General features: G+C 43.4%; 4 protein-coding genes across 4 annotated transcripts in view; 3 read left to right on the top strand and 1 right to left on the bottom strand.

The window, feature by feature from the left end:
- T265_03506 (hypothetical protein) overlaps nucleotides 1-1,810 on the top strand; it is a gene marked incomplete at both ends in the record, with an annotated part of 16,963 nt that extends 15,153 nt beyond the window's left edge. The window contains 2 exons of the mRNA XM_009168006.1: nucleotides 933-991; nucleotides 1,741-1,810. Of these exons, the coding sequence (XP_009166270.1) occupies nucleotides 933-991; nucleotides 1,741-1,810 (129 nt within the window). The remainder of the gene's footprint in view (nucleotides 1-932; nucleotides 992-1,740) is intronic.
- Nucleotides 51-4,032, bottom strand: T265_03505 (hypothetical protein; the record flags this gene model as incomplete). The annotated part of the gene is made up of 5 exons (XM_009168005.1): nucleotides 51-152; nucleotides 927-1,167; nucleotides 3,042-3,266; nucleotides 3,754-3,888; nucleotides 3,968-4,032. 5 exons carry the CDS (start codon nucleotides 4,030-4,032, stop codon nucleotides 51-53), a joined length of 768 nt encoding a protein of 255 aa, XP_009166269.1.
- Nucleotides 3,366-3,581, top strand: T265_03504 (hypothetical protein; the record flags this gene model as incomplete). Its single annotated transcript, XM_009168004.1, has 1 exon — nucleotides 3,366-3,581. One exon carries the CDS (start codon nucleotides 3,366-3,368, stop codon nucleotides 3,579-3,581), a length of 216 nt encoding a protein of 71 aa, XP_009166268.1.
- Nucleotides 3,802-18,363, top strand: T265_03507 (hypothetical protein; the record flags this gene model as incomplete). Its single annotated transcript, XM_009168007.1, has 2 exons — nucleotides 3,802-3,903; nucleotides 18,217-18,363. The coding sequence occupies 2 exons, from the start codon at nucleotides 3,802-3,804 to the stop codon at nucleotides 18,361-18,363; spliced, it is 249 nt and encodes an 82-aa protein (XP_009166271.1).
- Nucleotides 18,364-26,162: the final 7,799 nt, after the last annotated feature.

Genomic DNA, 26,162 nt, shown 5'->3' on the forward strand with positions numbered 1-26,162 from the left:
TGTTCACTAACGCCTATCAGACAGCCTGGATCAATGTCAGAAAGTCCCCTTTAGATAGCGTGGGGCCGTTGTAACTTTTGCTCTCGCACTCGCTTGTTCGGAATATGGCTGTTGTGTTCCCTTCTGTGAGTCTTTTTTCCGGCAACTAGGCACTGGAGCAGGTCAGCAACAGATTGACAAATCAGCAGATATAACACGTACTAAGTCACAACCAATCATAACACACAGATTCGAGCCAGTGACCATGAGGGCCTCTGTCAGTTACTCTACAACTGACAGCATGTGTTTCAGGAAATAATGACAAATCGATCAGTTTTGCCACATTAATTCTTCCTGCAACCTCGCCAGTAGGCCGATGGTCCGGTCCTGAATTAAACCAAACCGGCAAACTGATGGTCATATTGTGAAACATGATTCCAATGGATGCAGATGCCGGAATCATCTGAGAATTTGTATACTCACGGTTCAAGTCGGACCCCGGGGTGGGTCAGAATATTTAAGCCGTAGGTGTCGTTTGCCGGAATCCGCTACAATCAGGTCGGAAGCAGGTTTCTGCATACAATGACACTAGTTACTATTTTCAGTAGATACTTGGTGTAAGCTATGGAAAAAAGCCGTATTTCCCCACCGTGAACCTCAGGTTTCCAGACTCAGACTTGAATTATCCAACCAATTCAAAGATTTTACTGAATTTTGTAGGTTTGAGAGTGTTGAAAGGCGACTACTACGTCATGCTTGATGGTAGAAACCTCTAACAGTTTAAATCGATTCCTTTCACATTAGTATTGAATGGAATCGGTCAAAAGTTACTGGAAAACTTTAGGGCAGTCTTGAAGTCATTTCGACTCCATTGCGGTAGAACAACCTTCGTTATCCACGGAATAAAAATGTAATCGAATGATATTTATTCGCTGTTTTCAGCTTACCTTTAGGATGTATTCATCCGGAGTAAGATAAACGCTGTCATCCTCAATGTCAAAAATCAGCCTAGGTAGGTTTGCAATCCGATCACAGGCCACGTAGTACATTCCACCTTCCCAACTGCCCGCTCCCAATACCTGTAAAATGCCTGCCTCATACTGCCTGTCCAGCCAGATGAACTGAGTTGTGAGCGATAGATCAGCGACCAAGGGTCCCGCCGCGAACTCCTGCCCATCAAAGCGCAAACTAAATGGACACATGGTTGGGTGACATATTCTGCCAACTTTAGGTTAAATTACCTCAGGGCAATGAAACCAGACATCTGATCGATTCCAATAAAATTTTCTAACAGAATGTTCATCAAATTGGGCTTCTGTGTTCTATAGTGGCATGAGAATGATTGCACTGAATTCCGTGAATCTCATTTCCACTTCCCTCTATATATAAGACACCGCTCACAGAAACTGACACTAATGTTTTTCAAATGTTTTTCACCGAAGTGTACGCAGTCCCACGCAGAGAGAATAACTCAATACAAGGCCCGTTTAAGCAAGTAGTCAAGCCCTCCATTAGAAACGAGAAACATATAAGCTACTATCAAAACTGATTCTGTATCCAGGCCGTCTCACAAATAACTTCACCAACCAGTTTTTCTGTGCCTAAATCAACCATGGATTGTGAGTTCAATGGGGTTGTATATTAGTGGAAAACCAGTTTATAGAGTTGTGCACAATATTTGTTACCGGCGTACTAGATCCGTTTGACTAACATACACCCGTCTTTTAGTTCAACTCCCTTTTTTCGACACGATCTTTGCAGAGGAGACTGGTCTACTCAGTTCCCTCCTGGCATGCAAACCAGTCTTGAGAACGAAGGTGGCTATCGCTGACTCGCTGCAGTGGTGTGTAAGAACTGTGAGCTCACAATGAAGAGTTCAGAAGGGTGTGCAACCCAGTAAATTCATGAACATGTCTAGGGTAGTCTGAATTCAATTGCTATATTCTCTAATCAGTCAGAAATCCCAGGATTGAACATCTAAGTACTTCACTGCACGGTGAGTGTATTGATTATGGTATGGGTTCTATTTTCCTGACAAAATGAAACGAAGATCTAGCTTGTTATCTTGCTACAAAACAGTGTAAGAAGTTTGCAGATTTGGAAAGACGAATTGGACGGGATCAAATCAATTTGATTCGAAATTTAATCTTCGCCATCAATAAATTGCAATTTCAGTATATTATCAGCCTGAAATTTTGTATAATCATCAGAGTATAACTATATAGCTACGTGTGGAGCGACAACATAGCTGTTTAACCGTTTGAAAACGCTCCAGACGTCCAAAATAGACTCTCTACTTGTAAGAACTATCACCTTTCCTTCTAAGTATTGGCTGTATAGACCAGAAAATGCGGATAAAAGGAGTACAATGTCTTTGTTTCGTTCACCAACTTTGGCACGAGAAAAAACCGGTTTCCGTCTTCTCTTTTGAGAACAAGGTTCGTATTATACGCCCTCCCCGCAAACGAGTTCATCTTAGCACCGTATAATGGGTCAAATGAATAAAATAAATAAACGAAAAATAAATAAATAAGATATTAATTTGCTCTGAGATCATCCACGCCAAACTGAGAATCATGGACACCTTAACACAACATGACACTGAAAATAAACCATCGTGGTTGACTTGTATTTATAGTTATGTGGTGGAGATTGGTATAAACTTAAGAGTGGTTTTCAGTAAACAACGAATACTGTTCACTATCTATACGTTTGACTACATACTTGAAATGCCCGGTACCGAGTTTACCCTTCATGAGTCTCATCAGGTATGCATAGTCCACGAACCTCGACGAACCTGATTACCCAGTTGAAAGTCAAATATCCTTACGACTGAACTTGGCTTCAGCATGTTCAACAAAAAATCGGCCTTGTTAATTCAGTCACTGAGATACTATCAGGAAGGCCAGATCCCCGAAAGCAACCACTGAATGTCCGAAATCTACTGAGACTCTCAGCACCGCTAGATGTTGACCAGACACACAACGCCCCCTCAATATGCAGCGCGTCGCAGCTTTGTATCAAACCCAGACAGCGCGAGTTAGTGTTGATTAAGGTCAGACAACTCCCCCGCAATATGTAGCGCGTCGCAGCCTCGTTCCAAGGTCAGACCGTTTGCGACAGCATCGGACCAAGTTAGACAGTGCCCCTCCAATAAATAGATTAAGACCGTTGTACTTTCGCACTCGCGCGCACTCACGCTCTCGCACTCGCTTGTTCGCAATATAGCTTTTGTATTCCATTCTGTGAGTATTTTTTCCGGCACTAGGACCTGGAGCGGGTCAGCACTCAGATACAGCAGATTGGCGAATCAACAGTTATGACAGATACTTTCGATTATCGCCTAAAACTTACATGTTACAGACCAGCACCCATTCTCTTGAAAAATGGATGGAGTTTGTCTACGCAGCAATTTACAATCCCAGCTTGGTCGATATATTAAACGGGATTTGCTGGATAAGGCAACCTGCACAATGACAATGTCTCCCACCAGTTTAGATTGGCGCCTATCAGAGCGTAAGCGTGTGGAAAAGTGGATAACCAGTTGTTCAGAGATTGTCTCAAGGAAGAATAAACCTCCAAATTTGTTTGGACTGGACTAGTTTTTGGATGAACATCCATCTAAAGTAAGGTGACGTGAAAAAACCAAAATCCGCAAGTATCGCGATTGCGTGTGAGTTGCGGGGCTAGTCTACGAACGTCGAGTGCCGAAATCTATTCAAATAACATGGGCCTTCCAAGATGGTTTACAGTGCACAAAAACTAGAAACCTACCACTGAATGTGGATACTCCATGTGGGCGCTTCATGCAGCGGAATGAAGATGTCTGGCCCTATCCAGTCGTCGAAAGGAACTCTTCCCAAAAACAGCTCGGCCACTGGTAAGTTTTGTGCACCATGCTCAGGTTCACTGAAACAAAATGTGGTAAGTCACCAGTCAGATTATGCACGAACCGAACCAATTTGAACATGAACAATAGTCGCCTTACCTTTTAAAGTATACAGTAAAGATGTCTGCATAACCAACAGGACGACCAGACACAACGATTTCCATCAAAGTGTGCGTGACACCAGCTGTTTTTGGAGCGAAAAGCAAACCGAGACTTCCGTCGACACCAGGAATTTCGACCGATTGCCCCGTTTGATATCTAGCAAGTCCCAAAGAAACGTAGCCAACAAAGCGCTCTTTAATCTGTCACAAATGGTTTACTGCAGCTAGGTAGAGTTACGTATAAGACGTCCGAATAAAGTTCACCTGAGCTGGCTCCATGAACAAATGGTGAGCCCAACGGGATTAGTGTGTGTGACACCCCTGGATTAAACTTACGACTGCTTCGCCAAAACCGAGGGATACAGGTCGTTGACGGCAAAACAAGGATGTCTGACTGCAGATCTATAGCTACGGTGAAATTTTGCCACGGCGATCCGATACTTATGTGTGTGACAAGTGGCTTCTAAAACACAGAGGTAGAAATTGTGCTCAACGGGGTTACCTCAATTTCCGCAAGAGAACGTTGACTGTGGGGTATGTTCTGATTGTCGTCAGACGGTGGATAATAAAGATCAACCCTAAAACTCCATCATCGAAAACTTTCGTCCTGTCGCTCACTTGAAAGCGAGACTATGACAAAACAGATATGAACACGCACAAATATGTAGCAAAGGCAGGCCAAGTGAACAACCGATCTCGACAACTTGCTTCATCTCCAGGCATGAGTCTGGTTATGTTGCATGCGACCAATTTTATATCTGAGATTCGTCTGAATTTGATTGGTCCGTTTGTTGTCATGGCTGCGATTGGTTCCGCCCAATCACCAGCCTTTGAATATGCGATCACATTAAATCACTGAGTTCTCCTCAGTTTGTGCAAGACCACACTGGAGTATGATACTAATGAGTTCTGAAGGTTTTCATCCAATACGTTGATATGCACTCACTCCCCACCTCCGTTATCCTCATTTAACCTCCAAAAGTTGTTTTCAAACGCTTGGATTTCAACTCCGCAGCTCGAACTGCCCCAGCCTTGTTAGCAAACGTAGCTGGCCTAATCACGACTTCAAACCGTATGTAAGAAAACCCAAAATAGGAACTGCGGATTCAAGCCAAGTTTTTTTAATACGATCACAATTGTTCTCAACGAGACGTCTTGTGTTTACTGAAAAAAACGTTCATCTGTAGCACTTTTTCAGTGCCTAACTGCCATGCCATCCGAAGGTTGCACGATACTGCCAGGTTGCCCAAGCCTAGACAGAGGAAATCGAGAGGCAGAGGTCGGGTTCCGGTTAGTAACTTCGCGCTCTAACCACTTAGGCCATCTCGCCCCTTGTGTTTACTGATTACACCCAGCCACGAGTGACAAGATTCTGGTGAATCCTCTGTGAATAAAAGTCTCTCATCCAGTAGCGAAACTGCACCAAACATCAACGGAATGAAGGCAAGTGCTGTCAGCTGCATACTATCAAGCGGTTCTTTATAAATCCTTGAGAAATGAGTAAACATTCAAACACCAAAGGCTGAACAAACGCGCAAATGTTTAATTGTGTGGAGAGACCACGTCACAACTCACTTTCCAAAATACCGAATTCGTCTGTAAAGATGAAAAGCTACTTCTCCTGAGCTCCGTCCATTCTAGACGTAACACGCTGCTCATGAGTTTACTGAAGATTTCGACAGCACATTGTGGGTTCTGTCCTTCTTGGGACTTATCTTGTAAGCACAGTCGTCAAATTTCCATCTTGTTTGCATACAACTTTGGTTCTGACAGGAGATCCAACCGAATCTACCTGAATCTCTCTTTAAAGAAGGTGTCTTCTTCAATTGAATGTGCCCTACGGACCCATTTCCTGTTACTCTCGGTACATTTTCGGAGATTCCACATACATATTCAGTTGAAGAAGGCTATGCGAACGGCAATTTTGCCCATCGCAAGCAAATTAGTGCGCTAATTCGACTAAAGCGCCAAAAGCATTGGCGCTTCCACTTTTAGCACTCAAAACAGTTTTGGATAATGAACACCAGCTATCGCGTACGCACATGTAATGCTACACCAATATTACAATAAGTAAACGTCGAACAGAGTGGAAATACCGCTCAGAATACCTAAATGCAAGTTGAGATTCCCGTTCACCGAACAGAACTTCACTTGACCGCATCAATTGCCCTGGTAGAGCGAACTTTACCGAACCTCACTGCGTGGATTCACGCTCTTGATGTACAACGGCTAAACAGCAGATCGCTAACCCAGATTCCTGCCGAATATTAAATAAATGTTACTTTTCCCCTAGTTGCCACATTTCGCCTGAATTGCTTTTCCAACTGGGGGGGAGGGCGCAGAACAAACATTTTAGATAACTCTTACCCTAGATGACCTTACCAACGATGTGACATGACACACCTCAGTTCGTGCGCGCTGTGACCTGACGACGGAAGCTTTGGTGCCTTGTGTTAACCAGAAGAGAATAGTCAGACGATCGTCTAACGGTGGACCAGATAATAAATTCCCAGTACCGGCTATCAAGTGAGAATTGAGTTCCGCTAGTATATCAGACAACCAGACGAATTAGAAATTCAGAATTCAGGCCAGCGTAACAATTAGCACGTATGTATTCGAACTGGCGGTACAGCATATGGAATATTAAAAGAAGAGACTAGTGAAGAGTATCAATCGTGTTCATCATACTAAGGTTAATCCACGATGAGCCTACGAAATTAACTGCGCACAACGGATTACCATCAAATCGCTAGCATTTCCTCATGAGGGGAAATGAGACTTATGACTAAGGACTAGTTTCTCCACAGGAATCTCGCTGTTTCCGAAGGAAGTCGTGGAAAGCGTAGTTAAATCCATCAGCTTTTTAAACAAAATCAAAAGACTTTAAAGAAGTTGTTACGTTCAACTCCGAGAGTGGCATCTTTCTGTCACTTGAAGCAATTACATCTATAGTGGATGATTTTGTACCGACGTATAATAAGAAAGGGATCGGAGCTTTTGGTCTTTACGATTCGAAATTCCCACACTTACTGAAGGTGGGCCCCGAAAGTAGTGAGCTAACAGCGATGAGTAGTGTACTCTTGCTTTCTGTACTGAAAGGTCAATCCTTTAATCAGCCAATGTGTTGTGCGTTGGACTGGTAACAGCATCCAGATGGATTTGGAATGGCTCAATGTGTTGTCGAAGCCAAGAACTGATTGACCTGAGCATGAGTACGGATATAAGAAAGAGGCGCTAACGATCAGAGATGCATCTGTTGTGCTGCTCCTAGAGAAACGGCACAAGTTCGGAGAACTCAGTCGTTGGCAAGTCGAGGTTCGAGGCAAGGAGCTTGAATTCCATAGTCACAAAGTCAACCTTGTCGAATACAAGTCCGTATCCTCGACTCCGATTTACATCGCTGGTAGAGAAATAAGGTAGGCCACCTCAAACTGGACGTTTTCACTCATCAATTGTCGAAAAGATCAACAGTTTCGTCGTACTCTTCAACTGGATACATCACTCCTCTATCCAGGTAATCAGGCACAGTTACAACCAGATAAACACTGAATGACGCATTACCTTCAAATTCCTGAAAATCCTATGTGCGGTCTGTCATAATCACCGGATAGCCTGATTTGTTCTCAACCGACTTCTAAATCTCGTCCCCGTATCATTATTGAAATGCGATATCCAGTATTTGGCACCTGTTCCGAAACAAATTGCTCTTCATCTTCGTCCTCACAACTTGTTTGTGTCCAGACACTTCCGGTACAAATATGTTTCGTCTGTGTACAAGACTGGTGTTAACAAAACAATTCATGAATACTCAAAGATACACTAAACACCCCGTATTTGCCAAGGGAAAGATTTTGTGGCTCACAATTCCTCGGATCTTTTAACTAAAACAAACATCAAGCCTGACGACCCAAGGTGGCCCTTGCTGCACTTGGAACAATGTCAAAGACACAGAATACTATTTCAGTACTACTCCAGCAGACCACTTAGTATTGTCTATTGACTCATCAGTATCCAGGCCGATAACCGGAAAACTGGTTTTAACGTATATTTGCAATGCACTACTCATAAGGTTTCATCAAATAGGACTTAGCCTGGAAACATCACAAACTAGAGATTCAGCTGGATTGCAGATGAATCACTCGCAAAACCAAATTAGTTTGCAAATGAGTGAGTGTATATTCGGTGTTTTTAAAGTAATTTTTTACACGAGGTTCACCGCATGATTCAGACATGATTGGTCAGACAAAATCAGCAGCAGGTCTAGGACAGATTGAGGAATACATCAGGCTGCTTCTGGATAAAGAGTGAAAGCTTTGATTGATTTATTGCACCAGCCCTGGCAAATCTCAGAACACCGTGGCGGTGAAGGATACTGATGTGCTTGATGGCTTGTGGTAAGCGGATGTTTGGTTATGGAGGACTATCCGGGATTGTGGAAAGAGCAGTCTAAGTCTACACACGAAAGTACTCCCTCATTCTGGCGATGAGATATCTATCTAATCTAATCCCCACTTATATGTAAATTGGTATGTCCTCTATAGATTGGCAACCCTTGATTTAGGGCTTCTGTATGTCCGCTTTGTGGCTGCTGCAGGACACTGTGTTGCCGTTTTCAATGTGCCGCCTGCCTTGAATAAAAGCACTGAGTGGATGTGCTTTTTAGATCTAGTGTCACACTTGCTGGGATTACCGCACCTCTTTCGCATGTGATTCAATGGAGCACGAAGCATACGCACTTTATTCCAAAATGTTTTTGAGCAGTCCCAACTCATCGCCCATGCAGTCATGCATAGAAGTCCGGTGTGCGCTTGTAACGGAGGTTTTCTGTAGGCACTACCTCTGCTAAGTGGTTATACGGAATCTCATACGGAGTTGCAAAGAAAACGCCTCAAGTCGCACAGAGGATCTCTCATTCAAAGTTTCGGACACTTTCGAGTTCCGGTGAGAATTACAATGATGTAATGGTGGAGAATTCTATGTTTGCCTATTGATTTGAAGTTTAGTTAGTTTTGTGTAATTTGCTCATCTAGTAAACCGACAAAACATGAGTGTTTCTCGGATCACAAATCTCAGTCTATTTGAATTTTATTGCCCGTGGATACCCAGATTGTTAGCAAAAAATTGAATAGTGAGTCATCATGAGGTTTGATCAGATACATTGCCAAGCGCTCTTCTGGCCTCTAAGTAGTTCACTTTCATAGAATTTGCTCGAAAATCCTAAGGGCCTGTAATAAAGTGTTCAGCACTGAGTCTCTTTAGGGAATAGATTTACAGGAGTATCTTGCTTACATTCGTGTGTACTTGCTGCCCTCTGCGGAGACCAACAGTGAGTGATCTTACGCTGGAAGCACGGTCTCGACTGAAGCTCTCCGTTTTGGAAACTTCGCCAAGCCTTGTGCTCACCAGTCTGAAGGTTGTTTTTGAAACGACTTACCACAAAAAAGAGCTCGGAGGTATAAAAAAAATGATCCGGTGGGGAACGTCGTACATTCTGAAGGACCTCGTAGTAACCAAACTCAAAACGACCACTCACTTATGTGGTGGAAACTTCAAAAACGCATTTCTGTCGTTTTATGTTTATTGTGCGTCCTTAGTTTCTATTTAAAAGGCATGCACTAAGCCAAAACTGGTTGTCGCAGGTTGCCCAGTTGTCTTCCTTTGAGCATTGCAGAAACAAGGTCAAACACACAGGTAGCGTGAACAAGTAAACACCTCTTATATTAGGACAATTCATGGGATACAGATCAACAGTATTTGAGCTGGTCCAGTTGCATATTCCCCACAAAACTGCTTTACTTCAGGTAATTCGCCTTGGTGCCCTGCTGTTTACAGACAACTCCGATTTAATCGAAACATCAACCTGAGATCCATAAGGTCGTGACTGTATGTAGCAGATAAACAGATAACCAAACATCCGTTCCTTTGGTGTGACTCCGAGCGCAGATATGGTGATCATAAACTCACATCATATATACTAGCACCAAGCTTGATATAGTATAGACACTACGACAGCAGACATGTCGGTAGCCAGTTGCGTTGTGTTGCACTTTAAAACAAGCTTTTGTATAACACCAACTTTTAAAAAAATGTTCGACTACGTCGTTGCACGTACTACTTCAAACCTGTACTCAGTAGCAAAACACTGAAACCAGTATCAAACATCTAGCTGCCAACAATTCAACTTTTAAAAGCACACATTGTTACTCATAATCAGCCTTTGAAATCAATATATCAGCATCCCATTTCAACGTACATCACAAATGGAGTTTAACCAATTTCTTCAAAATAACTTTTTTTGTCGTTTGCAACTTATGATATTTGAATATAATAGGGAAATTCTACAGTTCACATCAGTATAACGAACTACCCTTTGTTCTCCTACCAAAATTTGGAGTGTAGCACTGAAAATGAAAAAGCGGTCGTTTCATTCCACAAAAACCTTGCCCGCACATTGTTCTGGCCTTCATATCGGACTGAAATTGAAACAGTTTTCCTCAATTATGGACTTATCTTTGTACCACAATGATTGTATTAATTGTTCACCTTAGTAAGCTGCATGATCATTCCAAGAGGTGGAACAACAAAGCGATAAAAAGCGTACACTAACTTCTAACCCGAAAAACATGCGACAGATTAATCGTATTCTCGAGGTTGCTATACGAATCTGCCCTTAACAGTCAACGTCAGCCTACGGTCAGATGCCAAATTAAATTCATTAGGATCGATCGAATTCGATGTCTGGTCACATGACCTTTCGGTAGCCTTGAGAAAATTGGTGAAAGCTTAGGAATTAGGTAGAAAGATTATGCACGTAACGGTGATACTACTGATGGGGGAGGCATGCGAGTAGTATGTTTTCTCGTTACTCCGCTTCACGTTGTGAGATCTATTGAGTAATTTGTGGAGTCGCTTTGTAGCGTTAGCTTGGATTTGAGCGACAGTCAATGAATATCCGGGTACGTTCAGGAAGAGGCGTTCAAAGAGAAGATGGATATTCAGTTTTTGTAAACAAGATGCATATGAGAGTTTTGCTTCCCGGTCTTATAGTCTGTAACTGTTCAGTTGGCACTTTCTAATTAATAACCCGGCAGCGAAGGCCTTCCTCTTCACGCGTATGCACGGCACTGGCACAAAAGTGACCATGTATACTTGTATATACAATTCTCTCACAATCATACGCCTATACAGTAACAACTATCCCGCCTGTCACGTGTGTCATCCCATTTGGCCTTCTGTGGTACGGCCCATCCAATACCGCTGGACTCAACTTTTCATGGGTGGACACCAAATGACCGAGTAGATTTACAAAACCCAACAAATTCTGCATTTTTAGAAAGCACAGTGTAGTATGATTATGAGTAGACTCCGCTTTTTATCGAGATGGTGATAACTTGTCCGTCGTGGAGGCGTGAAGTATGCTGAAGCTATCCTTAAGATGTTCACAAAAAATCAAAAACAGACACTGATTAGTTTCTACTTGCTCCACGTACTGGCTTAAAATTTGAATTAGGGATATTCTTAAGCTCCGCTCGTCCCCGATGACGTTTGACACAGCTATCTTCATCTACAAACTGATCAGACGTCGGTGAGATAACCCGTTAATGAAACCCACCACGAGCACTTGGTCGACCCAGTGTGTGGAGCAAATCTGTGGTTACGTTGAGCACTATTTTGGCTGGAATCATCCGTTGCTGTTTTGTCCACCGATGATGAAAAACGTGCTAGTGTTTTTTAAAATGCTTATCTATCTCCTTGCCTGCCAGTTTGAGGCGTACGGTTGCACGATACACATAACATGTTTGCATCCATGAACTTACAAAATCACGTGATATTCGACGTCTCTTTCAACGAGTAAGCAGTCAAATCAGTTATCCGGCTCAAGTCACTTGACTTTTCCAAAATGCTCCTGGTTTTTCAACGTACAACCAAATTGAAAAGTTTTGCGTAGTAAACAAGACTGCTCAGAGATATCCAACAGGTCATCACGGTTCTTATCCATTTTGGAACTCACCAGGTAGAAGCAATCTCCGAATTTCAATCAACTTTACGTTTTACTTGAACACCAAAGTTTCTCCAACAGACTAATGCCATCACCAGTGTAATAAAAGCATCTATCTATAGTTTAACACTATCCCCAATTGTATTATAAGGCCACCTCTGAGAAATTCACTTGAAGTACCTAACCAAAAAAGCACTACACTAATTTTAGTAAATAAGGCAAGGTACAAAATGATTCTAACACTTTCAGGCAAAACAGGCCAAGAAGTTTAAATAGATCCGGAAATAGAACAGTAAGTGTAACACTGTTAGTCTGACCTACCCACAGAAGCCGGTAAATCACCAATTTCAGTCTGGGCTACTCAACTTTTGCTTTGATGTACCGAAATCTCTCACCACAACGATTACACAGAAACATACGGGTCTGCAAATGAAAACGAATGGGTTCGAGAGACGTATGATGCATATTGCAATCAGCTACGGTAACACTTGTATACCAGTATTTTTCATGCTCGGTATCATCTTCCTACCCCCTATCAATATCGGTCACATTACATTCTTGGGTCCAACGTGACTTTGCTGAGTGACTGTTGTTGTGACTGCCGGTTGCCTATAATTGGCTGCTACTAACTCTAAACGTGAACAAACATTTTAGCCACAAACACTGAACACATCTATTTACACCTGTGGATTAATATTGCGATCACCGGAACACCAGGAAGGTAGAACTATCTCTCTCCTTGGTGTGGTGGTTCCGCGGAATACGGGACTACGGAATCTCCTATTGTGAACTGTGAGTCAAGATTTACTTGGATTTTTCTCCTTGTGACATCTGACTTACATTAGTAATCTGTTCTGTTCACTAGAGTGCCCGTTAACCAATATTCTACTTTGTGCATTTTTTATTTCATACAAAGTGAAAACCGTTCGCATTCGCCTCAACTTTCCTCTTGGCAAACGACTGCGCTCAGCTCCCCAGTACTCGCTTCATTCATTATGACTATGTGTTTGCCAACAAGGAACAAAAATACTCGACTGTTCTGGGTATGGACTTATCCACAATTTAGTTAAATTTCCCATGTTGAAAGACGCCACATAATTCCGGCTCTTGAAGACAAATGTGTTCTGCAAATCACGGTGAATCATTACCCTGCCAGTAATACTGATAGTAAAATGCCGGTTTGGATGACCCTCCTGTGCGATTATTCAATGTAGAATTTGAACGGTTTGTTAGCTTGGTCGTTGGCACTACGACGTTGCCTGGGTAGAGACGTATTGTATTGAACCACAAAGGCACTACCATCCAGTATGTCGGCCTCCGGGACAATGACCGGAACTACCACAGGGTGTATCATAATAGAAGCAAAAAGTAATATTCGTATTAAAACTTAAAAACTGACGAAAACATTTATTATCTTTGTATAAGCATACTGCATTATGGTGGTTTAGTGTAAATTGTTGACAATTCCTTGTGTTGCTTGAATTGCGGGATAAAACGCGCCTGCAGCACATGGAGGTAACTGTCGCCGGAAACCGTAGCATCAAAGAAAAAGGGACGCAGGAGACACTTTGAAGAGAATCCCGTCCACACACAGAGATGAGGGGAATGGAGATTATGGGTGAGGTAATCGTGAAAAGCTTCCTGGGACCATAGCACGCAATTGTGCTTGTTGATTATGCCATCCACAGAAAAATTTGCTTCGTCGCTCCATAAAGTGTTGGGAACAATTTCTTCATTGTCCAGCAGCCAGTTAGCGAACGTGACACGTTGCTCCTTGTGTTCTTCCGTAATAAAGTGAAATGATACGGGTAGAGATGAAGGTGGCGTCTCAGAATACGATGAATGCTGACGCGAGGAATGTGGGTCAACTGAGACACCTGAGTTATTGACGAAGATGCCCTGGTGCTCTGGGACTGAAGTTGCTTGACGGCATTCTGTACAATGGGTGCTCTCTCATCACTCAGAGACTTTCTCCCTTTGCCAGGGAAATCCAATACAGATCCAGTGAACTCAAATTTCGCAATCAAGCGTGTAATGGTCGACACGGTGAAAGGATTTTTGATGGGATCATGCTTGGTTTTGTAACCACGAAGTGCATTGGTGGCGCTTTCACCAAGGGAATAATAGAGTTTCACAATTTCAATGCGCGTACTAACATCCATCGTAAACAGAAAAAATGTTAACACTTTTATACAAAACCTTCTTTATGTGGCTACTAATAATGAAAAGTTTTGTTATCCTTTTCTTTACTAACTACGTTTACTTATCCAATTAAATTTAGCGTTTATTATGAGACAATTTGTATTGACCTAGAATGCGAACCTTCGGAACACACGTTGGAATCCGGTTTTGCTGAGAGCTACTCATCATCATAGGAAGAGATAACGTCACGGTGGAATACCATTAGTTGGATGGCTGTCAGTGTGACGATGATGTCATCCACACGGCTAGCAAAATGTTGTGGCCACCGGTTTCTTCTCGACGCTATTCCTTGACCAGAACACCTGCATTTATAAACATGTTTTAAAAGTATACATTTGTAGTGCATTACTCATAAGGTTGCTGAAAATCAGTCGACAGCCCGCGACCGGTTTCGCCCTTCTTGGGGCTCATCAGGTAGGCGCAGTCGCCGAGTTTCCGTCAACCTTATGTTCTACTTGAAACCAAATTGCACGAAATTAGTGAATATACACTCATTTGCGAACTAATTTGGTTTTGCGAGAGACTCACCTTGAACCAAGCTGAATCTCTCGTTTGTGATGTTTTAATAATGACCGCGTCCATTCCGTCAAACTCAAAGATGTAAATCTCGCAGTAGAAACAACACACGACTCCACTAAGAACGCTGTTGTTCATTGTCCTTTGGGTGGACAATGAAGACTAGAGATTATCGCCAACCGTGTCCAAAATAATGTGGACAGCCCAAATATACAGAAAATTATGCTTCGTTCATCACCCAAGGCACCGAATGAATGTGTGGTTGAAAGACGACAGCCAGAATCGTGTATCAGCGGGCTTACACATCATTGAGACCGGACGTTTCCATTTAAACCGAACAAATCTGTCTTTCAACCCTGACCGTGTTCGATACGTGACTGGTTGATCACCAACGGTGTAATGAAACGCTCCACACCAACGCTGTTAGGCAAGTGCTCTGTGCGAGCCCCGATGAACTAGGAGCTTTCGCCACGGAATCATCGGTGGGTACAATACTTTGAGAACGTTCCCGCTTTGACCGGAAAAGAATTTGCTCAAAACAAGCGTCGTCTACATTGTTTCGATGTTAGTACAGTCAGTGTGAGAAACTCAACCCTGAGCCAACCCTCCCAAGATTGCACAACTCTTGGTTTCGGTCTGAAACATTCTTTCCACACCTTCACCATGGCGGTCAAGGTGAGGCAACCACTAGATGAAGCAGTTGGGAAAACTCTAGCTGTTCCATGTTTTATTCCAGTACACACTACCAATTAATGTCACTTATTAAGCCTGGTTGAATTCACGATTACAAAAAACCCGCAACACTGGGAAAACCGTCTGTTCTATCCCTATTACTCAAGTTCGAGTCCGGTTATCACCAAAATAATTAAACCTGAGAATCTTTCAACAGGGATAATGAGCAAGTCATTGCCCTCATTTTTAAATGCAACTTGCTATATCACTGTGTTTCTTTTTGGTTTCGAAAGTAACAAGAAAGGAATAAAAATTTGCAAGGGTGATAGCAGAACGGAAAGAATTTTCTATAGTCCTGGTGTTCAAACTGCATGTGTCGCCGAGGTCTTGGGATATGTGTAAACGAGCGTGTTTCAGTAAGCGCACAGGCGTTTTAACGTTTAGGTACGTTCAGTTAAGTAATTCTTCCTGAATTGCTAAACTGGCTGATTTTTTTCGTTTTGAGTCGGCAGAGAAATTCTGCGCTCGTCGCGTGTGGCCAAACATTTTGAATTTATCAATCCATAATCAGCCTAAAGAAATCGAACATAACGAGTAATCACATTTTCAAAGCAACTGGGACATACAGAAACCAACTCATAAGTTCATTTCATTTCAGTTATTAGGCCTGGGGTCACGTGAGATGCTTCTTGGGGAGACATGAAAAAGCACGCCTCAGAGGTGATACACTGCACATTGGTCACTCATGAGGCGCGGTTCATACATAGCTTTTCTTACTTGCCTGTCTTGCTGTATTCATCCGTGGACAGAGGCAACATAATGGACTTTATGAAAAGGCACTCTTCCATCTCATAGGCTCGTTCTGTTCTTCCATACCAGATTCTACTCGGATCGGTTTCGATAATTTTCCCACATGGTAGGTTGACAGCGCAACCACGTAGAACCGTGGTGCCGCAACATACTGCCCCGCGGCCACCCAGCGTGCACAGGACTGCTGGGCCCCGTTCGGTCAAACTGACAGTTGGAGTCAATTCACTGACAATGAGTTAACTCAGTTTTCGGCACATATTTTTAGAAACTGTACATACACCACAGAACCCTTCGGTTTGCGAAAACCTTGTAAAAAAAACTAGTTATTTAGATGCACTGTTAATGTCATCTGCAGTGCGGGACCTCTGTGCACCAACATGAGCTGAACAAATCCGACCACTCTTGTCAAGTTAAAAGATGAAATCACGCTTATATCTGCGCGCATTCGATATGCCCCACCTTTCTAAGGAATGACATGTTCTCTTAATTCTTTCATTTTACCATCATCTGGCGTTTGGTATGAGTTAGGTGAAAAAAGTGTAAGTAGACGTTCAAATTCGGTAGAGAAAATCTGGAGATTTCAACATTCTGTGGTTTACGACAATACAACTTATTTGCAAATAAATTTGGTTCTCGTGGAAGATTCAGTCGGATCCCTCGTTTATAATGTTCTTCAACTGAGTGTAATGCCTAAAGGCCGACTCATGTTCCATATGGTACGATGGTCGAGATATCGCAGTACATTTTCATAAAAGAAGCTACTCACATAGTTGCTGAAAACTCGTCGGCACGCCACGACCAGTTTCACCCTTCTCGTGGCTCATCAGATAGACGCAGTCCCCGAGTTTCTATCAACCTTATGTTTTACTTGAACTCGAAGAGTTTTCAAAAACCTTGTGACTAGATTCCGTGTTTCACTTTCCTGGAGTTTTATTTCTGACCGATTGCGGTTGCACAGTCCTCATTTTATCCCGGTGCGATTATTCTCATCAGTCCAGACCAAAGCGTAGGGAGGGGCCAATGGACTCAAGTTTGGCTCATATTAGAGCTCATTAACCGTGAATATTCTGGGTTGTACAGAGGAGTGAAACCCGGACATCTGGTATGCGCGTCGAGCTTGTTACCGCTACTCCACCAGTGTATGCCGGACTCGCTCAGGCAGCAATAAGCCACTGCGAGGATAAAGTTTTTGGCCTCCAGGTATTACGTGAATTAGACCATCAGTACAGCGTCGCGGTAACATGTGCGCTTGAATATATACCCAAGATAGATCATTTAAACCAACAAAAGCCCCTGGTGATCCACATACGCCTATCCCCAGGTTTGGAAAGTTCTCTATGGGGCTAATCAACGAAACTTCCATATGTATTAAATTCTCCGGGTATGAATAGAACTCTCCAATGAATCCTATTCATAAGTACTTTTTGGCACTAAAGAATCGGCAGAATCGTGAAACATTCACAGGAATCCGAGATAACTGCTCAACCAATCGAGCATTGAAAAGCTGTCAGTACCCTTTGAGCAACGCATGCATCTGTAAGGCATCAGCTGAACATCACGTGAGACGTAAGACTCCAATTTATCCCGGTGTCGACCTAAAGTTTTTGGACAGCCCACTGACAGTGCTGGATTTATGCACCAATTTATCATCTCCTGCCTGCAATGCGCAGCTACCCCCTCTCCAAATCATCGATGAACGGAACTGTGGCAGCTACAACCAGTGTATGACGAGTACGCGGTTATTACAACTGACAATGATGATGATGATGATGAGACAGAAATGTCCAACCTCAAAAGGATACCAAAGTGGCTGTCTATATTAACCCAAAAAATCTGAATCAATGCTGACAGATAAGGCCCAAGTCTGAGGAATCCGTGCGGCTATGTGGTGTACAAATTCAATATTACTGTGGTCGACGGCAAACTTGGGCTTTTAGCCACTCGGTAAAATGAAGTTCAACATTGTCGTTCGCTATTTTCTTGAGCGAAGAAGTCTATCTCTGTAGCTCAGTCTGTGAAATGAGTTTCGATCACTTTTCGCTACGCAGCTGCACGTAACTGCGATCGTAGATGGACTGACGGATTGGATCGATCAGATACAATTGTCACCGAGTCAAGGTGACAGTTTGCCACAGTTAAACGCACAAGAGTATAAATCTCACCAGCATTTTGCCAAACAAACTTTGGTGACGTGAGAACGTCCGGTACACTGTTTGAATGAATTTTTAGTGCCTGTAATTTGCACTCAAGGTGCTTAAGATCTTCCAGAAGGCTTTCGTTTAAGCCCTTGACGAACTATGGATTGTAAACTCTGTAGCTGACAACGTTTGTATGTGTGACAACAACTTGAAAAATCACGACACAAATTTTGAGCGATTCGTTGAGCGTCAGTTTGAGCTCAGAAAACTCAGTGGGAAAAGATCATCTGCCAATACAGTCATCAGGCCGATGAATGAAGTATCAGAACGTTTAGCGGGAATACTGATCAGACTACAGAAATGCACCTATTAATTAATCTGGCCCTGACCGAAAACGCAGATGTGTATTGCTGATAAACTGTCCAGAGCTTACACCTTGATTGGTGAGAAATCAACTTCAGGATTCGAGCCCTTTGGCATCGTGGAATTCTCACCAATAACTTATGTTATTTGTGAAACTTGTCAAAGATCAAAACAGCAATGAGGAGTGACGCTTTTAGGTGAGAGCTAACCCCATCGCATGATAGCGGCTTGCCGGAAGATAACGCAGAAATCTCAGGGCACTCGAATGAATCCCACATTGATCGTGATCAGTTCTTCGATGGACAGGACGTTTTGACCAGGGATGACGGTGAAGTGATATGAAAAGAATTTGGACAACGTCTGATAAGAGAAGTACACTCGATGTTGAAGGTAGTATTCACAATATTTGAAGGCTACTTTACCGGACGGATATAGCTAGTCAAATCAAGAACCACGTGACCAATCACAGACGAAGGAGCCGATATTCTTACTCCACCTCGATGAGTCGTGCTGATCATCTCCTTTGTAAGCCAAACTCAACATTGGACTCCGATTCGGCAAATTTACTGGGTCGATTCGGATGAGAAAGCGTTTGTTTCTGCTCGCTGTGCTGGGGCAAACAGCTAAAACAAAGGAAAAGGGTGGTCGTGAGTATGACCACTTTGGAACGTTAAGCAACAAAAAACCCTGTCTGGATATACACAGGTGACAGAATGTTGAGATGCCGTAAATCAACTTGGGATGGAGTTGTCAAATTGAGTGTCCACTCCACATACGGTTATTTCGGTAAGAGGAAACGAGGATCAGGATCGCTTTTTTGTCGTCGTTTGAGGCTCCAAATTTCCGGCCCAGTAGCAGATGAAATCAAAAGTCAGCACACTGTGATCATCTTGTCCCAGTGGAGCGTTAAGTATCACCTGATCAACGAAGTGTCTATTGTTGATGACTGAATTCAGCAGAGATGCTTGTTGGCGCGCGCGGTATCCGGTAAGTGCGATGACATGTTGAGTCCAGGCGTTCTGTTGAACGACTTTGGTCAGCGCCAATTCAAATCGCAAGATAGACCGGACGCACTGGAGTTCCATTCGGAGGGTCTTGGGAGTGATAAAACCAAGGAGTGTGAAGTGTTAGCTAGAAGAGATTTGCTCAAGTGTTTGGCTGAGGAATTGGTCCTTTTACGGAGAACTCGAAGAGCAATGGTCGACCACCCCGAAATGAAGAGAATCTGTCCCAAGCAGCGGAAATCAAATCCACGGTGCATCACAAAAAGATGTAGGAGTGGTATCGAGGAGAACAAGCGGGATGGGCGGGGTCGTATATGAGTATAAAGCATACTGTCATGCTCTGATTGTAACCCGGATCATCACTGGAAGTTCATATGCTAACTTGACATACATATAGAGAACAAAGTAAAGGATGCCGGTCAGATGCTCCTGTTTTGGACCACTATTGTCAATGGAACACAAAGGCAGCTATTGGAGGACTCTTGCCGGAAGATGCTTAGTTTAGGGTTTGAGCGATTCCTCGCAATTTTTCGGACAGCTTAACATTGTTGCTCGCTGTCTACATGAAGGCCTGTTCCAATTGGTAAGGTAGAACACTGGAACAGCCTGGTCTCTGTTGAAATTGCGAAGCTGTGAGATCGTGCCAACGCAGCTGCGTTAGGTTTTATATTCACTTGTCGTTGTAAAGAGGATTGTGCGCTCTCTTCTGCTACCACTGTAGCACAGCTGGGTTGACGTAGCAGACAAAATACCGATCACGGGCGAGGATCCAACTTTCACTGACTTAGAAGAGCCTGTGGACACAGGCTCCAGGTTCACACGAAATCGGTTTGGGTAACTGACTCAAGAAGAGCACGTAAGATGCCCTACTGTACTGTTGACTTCTACCAACTAAGCTCCTAGACGGGATAGTTTCACGAGTTTCCTGACCATACCAAAGTCAGACGCGGAATGCGTTTCGAAGCCCTGTCTACTATGTTCTCAGCCTTGCCCAGTTTTCAACTACCAGCGCTTCCTCTCCACGGAAGTTACTCAGAAGTGGAAGTGAATACGGGAGCATAATGCATGTTTTGTCTGCTTGGAGGACTGCCACATGGCTAGAGATTGCAAGTCAATTGTTTGACGCGGGCAGTCGGGCTGCAGGGCACGACGTCATAAGTTGTGTCATGCATTAAAACCCGAAAACGAAGAATGAACGACTTCAGAGATGAAGGAGTTTTGTGCCTTAACTCAAGGCGATCGGCCTACAGCACTTCTAAGAGTTGTTCTTGTTAAGTTTGGCACCCCTACAGGAAAGGTGACAACGTATGCGTTTTTAGACGCCCGGTCCGATATGACGTTCAATAAGCAGAACCTTCTGGATAAAAACGAGACCAGATTGCTACCCACTTGCATGGCCATTGATGCACTGGATGGTCCCATGGAATGCACTTCTAAAGCCAAAAGCATCATGCTCTCACCAGTGGATAAAAGCCAGTTATTAAATATGGACAGGGAATTTTCCGTGGACGGCTTATCCATGAGAGCTGTTCCACTAAAAATCGATTAGCTTGATGAAGTATCCTTAGACGAACTGACTGAAGACAAGGTAAGGACTCTTCTCGGGTGTCACGTATCCCAAGTGAATTGGGCATTTGATCAGTGCTTGGGAAGTAAAAAATTATCATTAGTATTATTATCTTGGCACGATGGGAATTGGGATAAGATAGAAGGTTTTTAGGGATTGTATAGCTGAGCATAGCAGGGGAATCCAGGAGCATTTGCAGCGGCTCTACAATATGAAATTCACTTACACTTCAACATCCAACGCTAGTCTCTCCTTAGAGGGTCAGAAAGCACTAATGATAGTAGAGACTGGCGTAGTGCGGGCAAATGACTCAAAATGTGCCATCTGTAACTGTGGCGCAATATGTCATAACTTAAATGTTGGTGATTGCTTAACGTCCTTTTCGGACTCCGAACCGGCCAATTTCTTCGTTAACGATATGATTGCTTTGCTCTCAAATAGAGATTTCTCTATGTGAAACTGGGCTTCCAATGGTCGCAAGGTCTTGTCAGTCATTAATCTCCCAATCTGGTGTGCGGAACATGACTACGGCCTCGTAGCCAATGGAGCCAAAGGGGCCAGTGGGATACAGATTCTGATGTACTTCTGATCGTCCTTAACTTACTGACAAAACCTTGAACACGCAGCGGCCTTCCTTCCGGTATGTTTTCACTGTATGATCCTCTCGGATTCGTTTCTCTGTGGTTTATACCAAGCAAGTGTCCTTTACGACCCCTGTGTAAAGGCAGACTTGGTTAGAACAACCCGTTAAGCGGTACTGATCGCATTTACTGGGATAATTGTTTACCTAACCTTCGTAGCATCCATAAATTGCGATTCCCCGGGTGCGTAAAGCCGAACTTCATGTAATCTACAATGTGCCTAAAATTGCATATGGCGTGGCAGAAACGTTCAACTCACGGTGAACGCTGAGGTTTCTGACAGTTTGCCTGTAGGTTCGAAGGTGCGGAGTGCCTCCTTCAATCCGCTTTAATAACAAGGTTGAGGCTCATTAGCCACACAATGCTCTTAGCTACAAAACCCTTGCAAGTGAAATAAAAAATTTACGTTTAAATGTTGCATTTTGGTTCGTATGTGCTCACACCAAAAACCACCTAATCTACTTCCACATTTTTACAGCTCACCGAATTTCATGCTCCACTGGAGCCATCGTACCTCCGGCGATAAAAGCCCAGTGGGATACTTTCCTGGCATCACCGATACCCCAGGATGCCAAGGGCTCAAAAGATCGGACTCGTACTCGGAGCTCAATTGTTTGTCTTGTTTAGTCTAACAAAAACAAGCCTTAGTTTTCGAAAATTCAGTTCCGTTGTGCGAATACTGCTCGCCACCTAAGTAGGAGTTTACGGCTGCATGCTTGGCAGTCCGAGTGGCATATCTAATTTGAAGCAGGTTAAAAGGGCCACTTCCGGTGTACTGTGCTTTGGACCGACTACATGATTGTCCTCTACTACGTTCATAGCATATCTTTTAGACTCTGCTGCACATTGGCTAACAATTATTCTTGATGGAGACGCGTCACGTCGGAGAAAAATCCAGCTGGCTACCTCTCGAGGAGCATACATCCGCAGTTCGTTGAGTGGATAATTAACTGGACATATATTTCTGCTCGAACAAGAAATAATAAGCCTTCATAGATTCGATTGGCGGAGCTGAAATGAGTCCAGTTGAGGAGCGGTGTAGTATTTGTTAACCAGCACGAGCGAAATAATGATGTGTCCACCAATGACTTGGCTTTCCTGTTGGGTTAACCTACATAAGGTTGCAGCTAGGTCACTACGTTTTTAGTTAATTGCAGCAGACAGGGCGAGTAAAGAGGGTCTAACTTCTGGTGTTATTAGAGTATCCAAACTCCGCCAAGCACGTAATCTTTTGATAAGGATCATGCAATTCAATCAGTTTGCACAGGAAGTCCATTTGGCCGATGCATCCATACAAGATGTTAAGCACCTGAGCAATCGAATCCACAAGGCAGCATTCGAAAGTTGTAGCCTATTTCGAATGATGGTGTATTACGCGTAGTGGGTATACTTAGTTAGGTCAGTAAAACATCCAGCAATTCTTCCAAACCATCCCTGATGGTACTATGATTGTACACCACTTTCACGAAGACGAACGGCACTGCGGAGTACCGTTATCCTATATGCCACAGTAATACCTGATTTTCAGTGAAACCGGTGCCATCAGACGATTTATCGCTCCAGGCGCTGACCCACGCAGCCGATTGCACAAGTAATGGCTACATTGTAACTATGTGCTAAGTGGCGCAGAGCTTTTCAAGAACTGAAGCAAGAGGACTTGTTCCTGATCTCTGTTAAACATGTGCTCCTTGGAAATGGCCTTTAGGTGTAGTAGATGGTTGTGAGCTGAGCCTAGATGGCTTAGTATGAACCTTGCATGTAAGAAAGGCGGAGGGATATTGGGAGGTATTTTTCCGGAAGGGACGCAATTGGGCTTGTACTCAATGGAAGCAAGCACTTTTGGCAGATGTAGACTCGGACCATTCGTGTCGGTTGCTGATGGGGTACCCTAGAAAACAGCTGAGCATGAAGTAGTGCAAAAGATGGGGCGCATCCGCAGGGTAAACGTGGACAATTTGTCGGGCATTCATTACTCGACTTTTAAAATTACCTTCGCGCAGAAGTTTTCTTTGTTTCCGCTCATCCAAAGTGTACCCGCACAATACTTCATTTTAGACCTCGTAGTTAGGCATGGTCGCTGGATGCCTACAACTTTCACATAACTTGCATACAGAAACCAGGTAGGTAGCCAGAGATTACACAATGAAAAACGCCATGCCTCGCGCACACACGGGGTGTAATTGTAATAAGCACTTAAAAACATTATTACAGTGCAAATGAACCAAGATAAAGTCGTGTTTTTTACTAAGCTACTAGGGGGCCCTTCATAAACTCCTCTTTGAAAGGTTATGCTCAGTTGGTTTGTACTTTCATAGTCCAAGTGGACCATTTGTTGTTGACGCGTATCTACTCTTCGTGGATTCATGTTTTACAATAATATAACCGTATAAAGCTTAACTCCAAGTTGGTTTTGCCGGCTCAAAGATTTTGATAGGACGCGTCACTCCAAGATGCCGTTTGGTTATTACAACTTTCGATTTCCAAGCTCCCTGCTGAGGACTTTGGGTTTATGGCCGCGGAGACTTATTCAGGTTACTGGTGTCCCCGGATCCACAGGTTGTGGTCAGCTTGTCAGCCAAGCGGGGCAGTTCAACTGCAATGAAACGGCTCACCAAAGCAAGCCCACTGAAACCAGTCACATCAGCACACACTATTCAATACGACAGTAATAATGATACAGCGTTTTTTTCTTCAACTTTCATGGAGCCATGCAATATGAGGTATAATCGGGCTGTTAGGAGTTAAAGGTGGCGGATCGCAGTACAAAGGAGGGGAAGGTAAAGCCAGGGAGATATGCCTATCACGTGATTAGTAATTGAAAATTGTGAAAATAGTACACTAGAGCAATTGGACGGAATGTACGACCATTTCAGCGATGAAACCGGTTTGCCTGAACTAAAACCGAAGATCGTTGCTGGCTGTGCATGACTCGGGTGCTGAGCTAATGGTTAGGCTCAATGGAAGCTCAAGTACAGAAGAAGATGGAGCATTTTGTGGTGGAGATAAATGGCAAGCTTTGTCCCAAAAGTATGATTTTTTATGTCATGCGCATGCACCATCAACAAGGACCTGACCGTACTTCAGTTTGTATATCTGTCACAGGATAAAGAATTCACATATATGTATGGTTTTTGGGTTGTACACAAATATATTCTGAAGAGCCTTGCCTACCATAAATGCACACTTGCACCTCACTACGCATGGGGCTTGAGGTGGACAAGTTTTAGACCAAGGCGTTCAGGAGGGCCATATTCGTAAAATAACTTGCGATGAACATGACTAATACTCTATTCATTGCTCTATTCATTATTCTCTTTTTTAATATTCCATATGCTGTACATATTCGCCATGTCGTATGCATACGTGCTGGTTGTTACGTTGCGCTGAATTCTGGATTTCTAGTTCGTCTGGTTATTCCGATATACGTACGAAACTTAGTTCTCACAATGGTCCACATTGGAAGTGGGTAGATTCATTGGTATTGCTGTCGGAGTATTGGAAAATTTTGTCCTAGAGGCGGCTAGGGTCATGTAAACCATTCGCACGTAGTTGCAATTAAATATGCGGGTGGTCGGGATGTGTAGAAGCAGAATACTAAGGGGTGTGTCACCAGACCGCGTGTGGCAGTGCCGTGCCTTCACTGCACTGAAATGCTTCGGTTTCTGGGCAGCCCGTTACCGGATGTTAAGGTTGCGGCGAATGGACAGCGGATTCGTATTCCTATGACAGCTATTTTTCGTTCGGCCGGGTGGATTAAAATAAGTGAAGTCAAGCGAATGCGGCTCATTTGGAGATTCATGTTTAGTATAATTTAGGGGATAAAATTGCTGGTAAAATGGCGAATCAGTATGGAGCCATCCTGCACAATCATGCTCGTGTCGACTTGTGCTTCTATTTGTAAGCTATAAAAGGGAACGGAAGTTTTGTCGGAGACTTGCTCTTGCTCTCATAATACTGGTGCAGTTTAATTTTGATTCGTCGCCATAACAGATGCGACCCGTGCGGTCGCAGGTGACAGAAAGTTGCAGCAAGCCCCAATATCGCCTAGTTTCTTGCACACGTATGCCTCCAAGATCCCTGCATCGTGCAACAGTACGTGCAACAGCAATCCGTACAAAATTTGGAATAAAATGTGTTTGCTTGGAGGTAATTAGATGTTGTCGGTTTGGTACCACGATCAAGAGCATCGGCTTGCAGTTATTTGAAGCATTCCTGGCCTTCCTGATGAGTCACACTAATGCCAGGCTTACGAATACCAGCCGGCATATAACAAAAGGCGGA

This window comes from Opisthorchis viverrini, assembly GCF_000715545.1.
Source record: "Opisthorchis viverrini unplaced genomic scaffold opera_v5_50, whole genome shotgun sequence".
NCBI lineage: Eukaryota > Metazoa > Platyhelminthes > Trematoda > Opisthorchiida > Opisthorchiidae > Opisthorchis > Opisthorchis viverrini.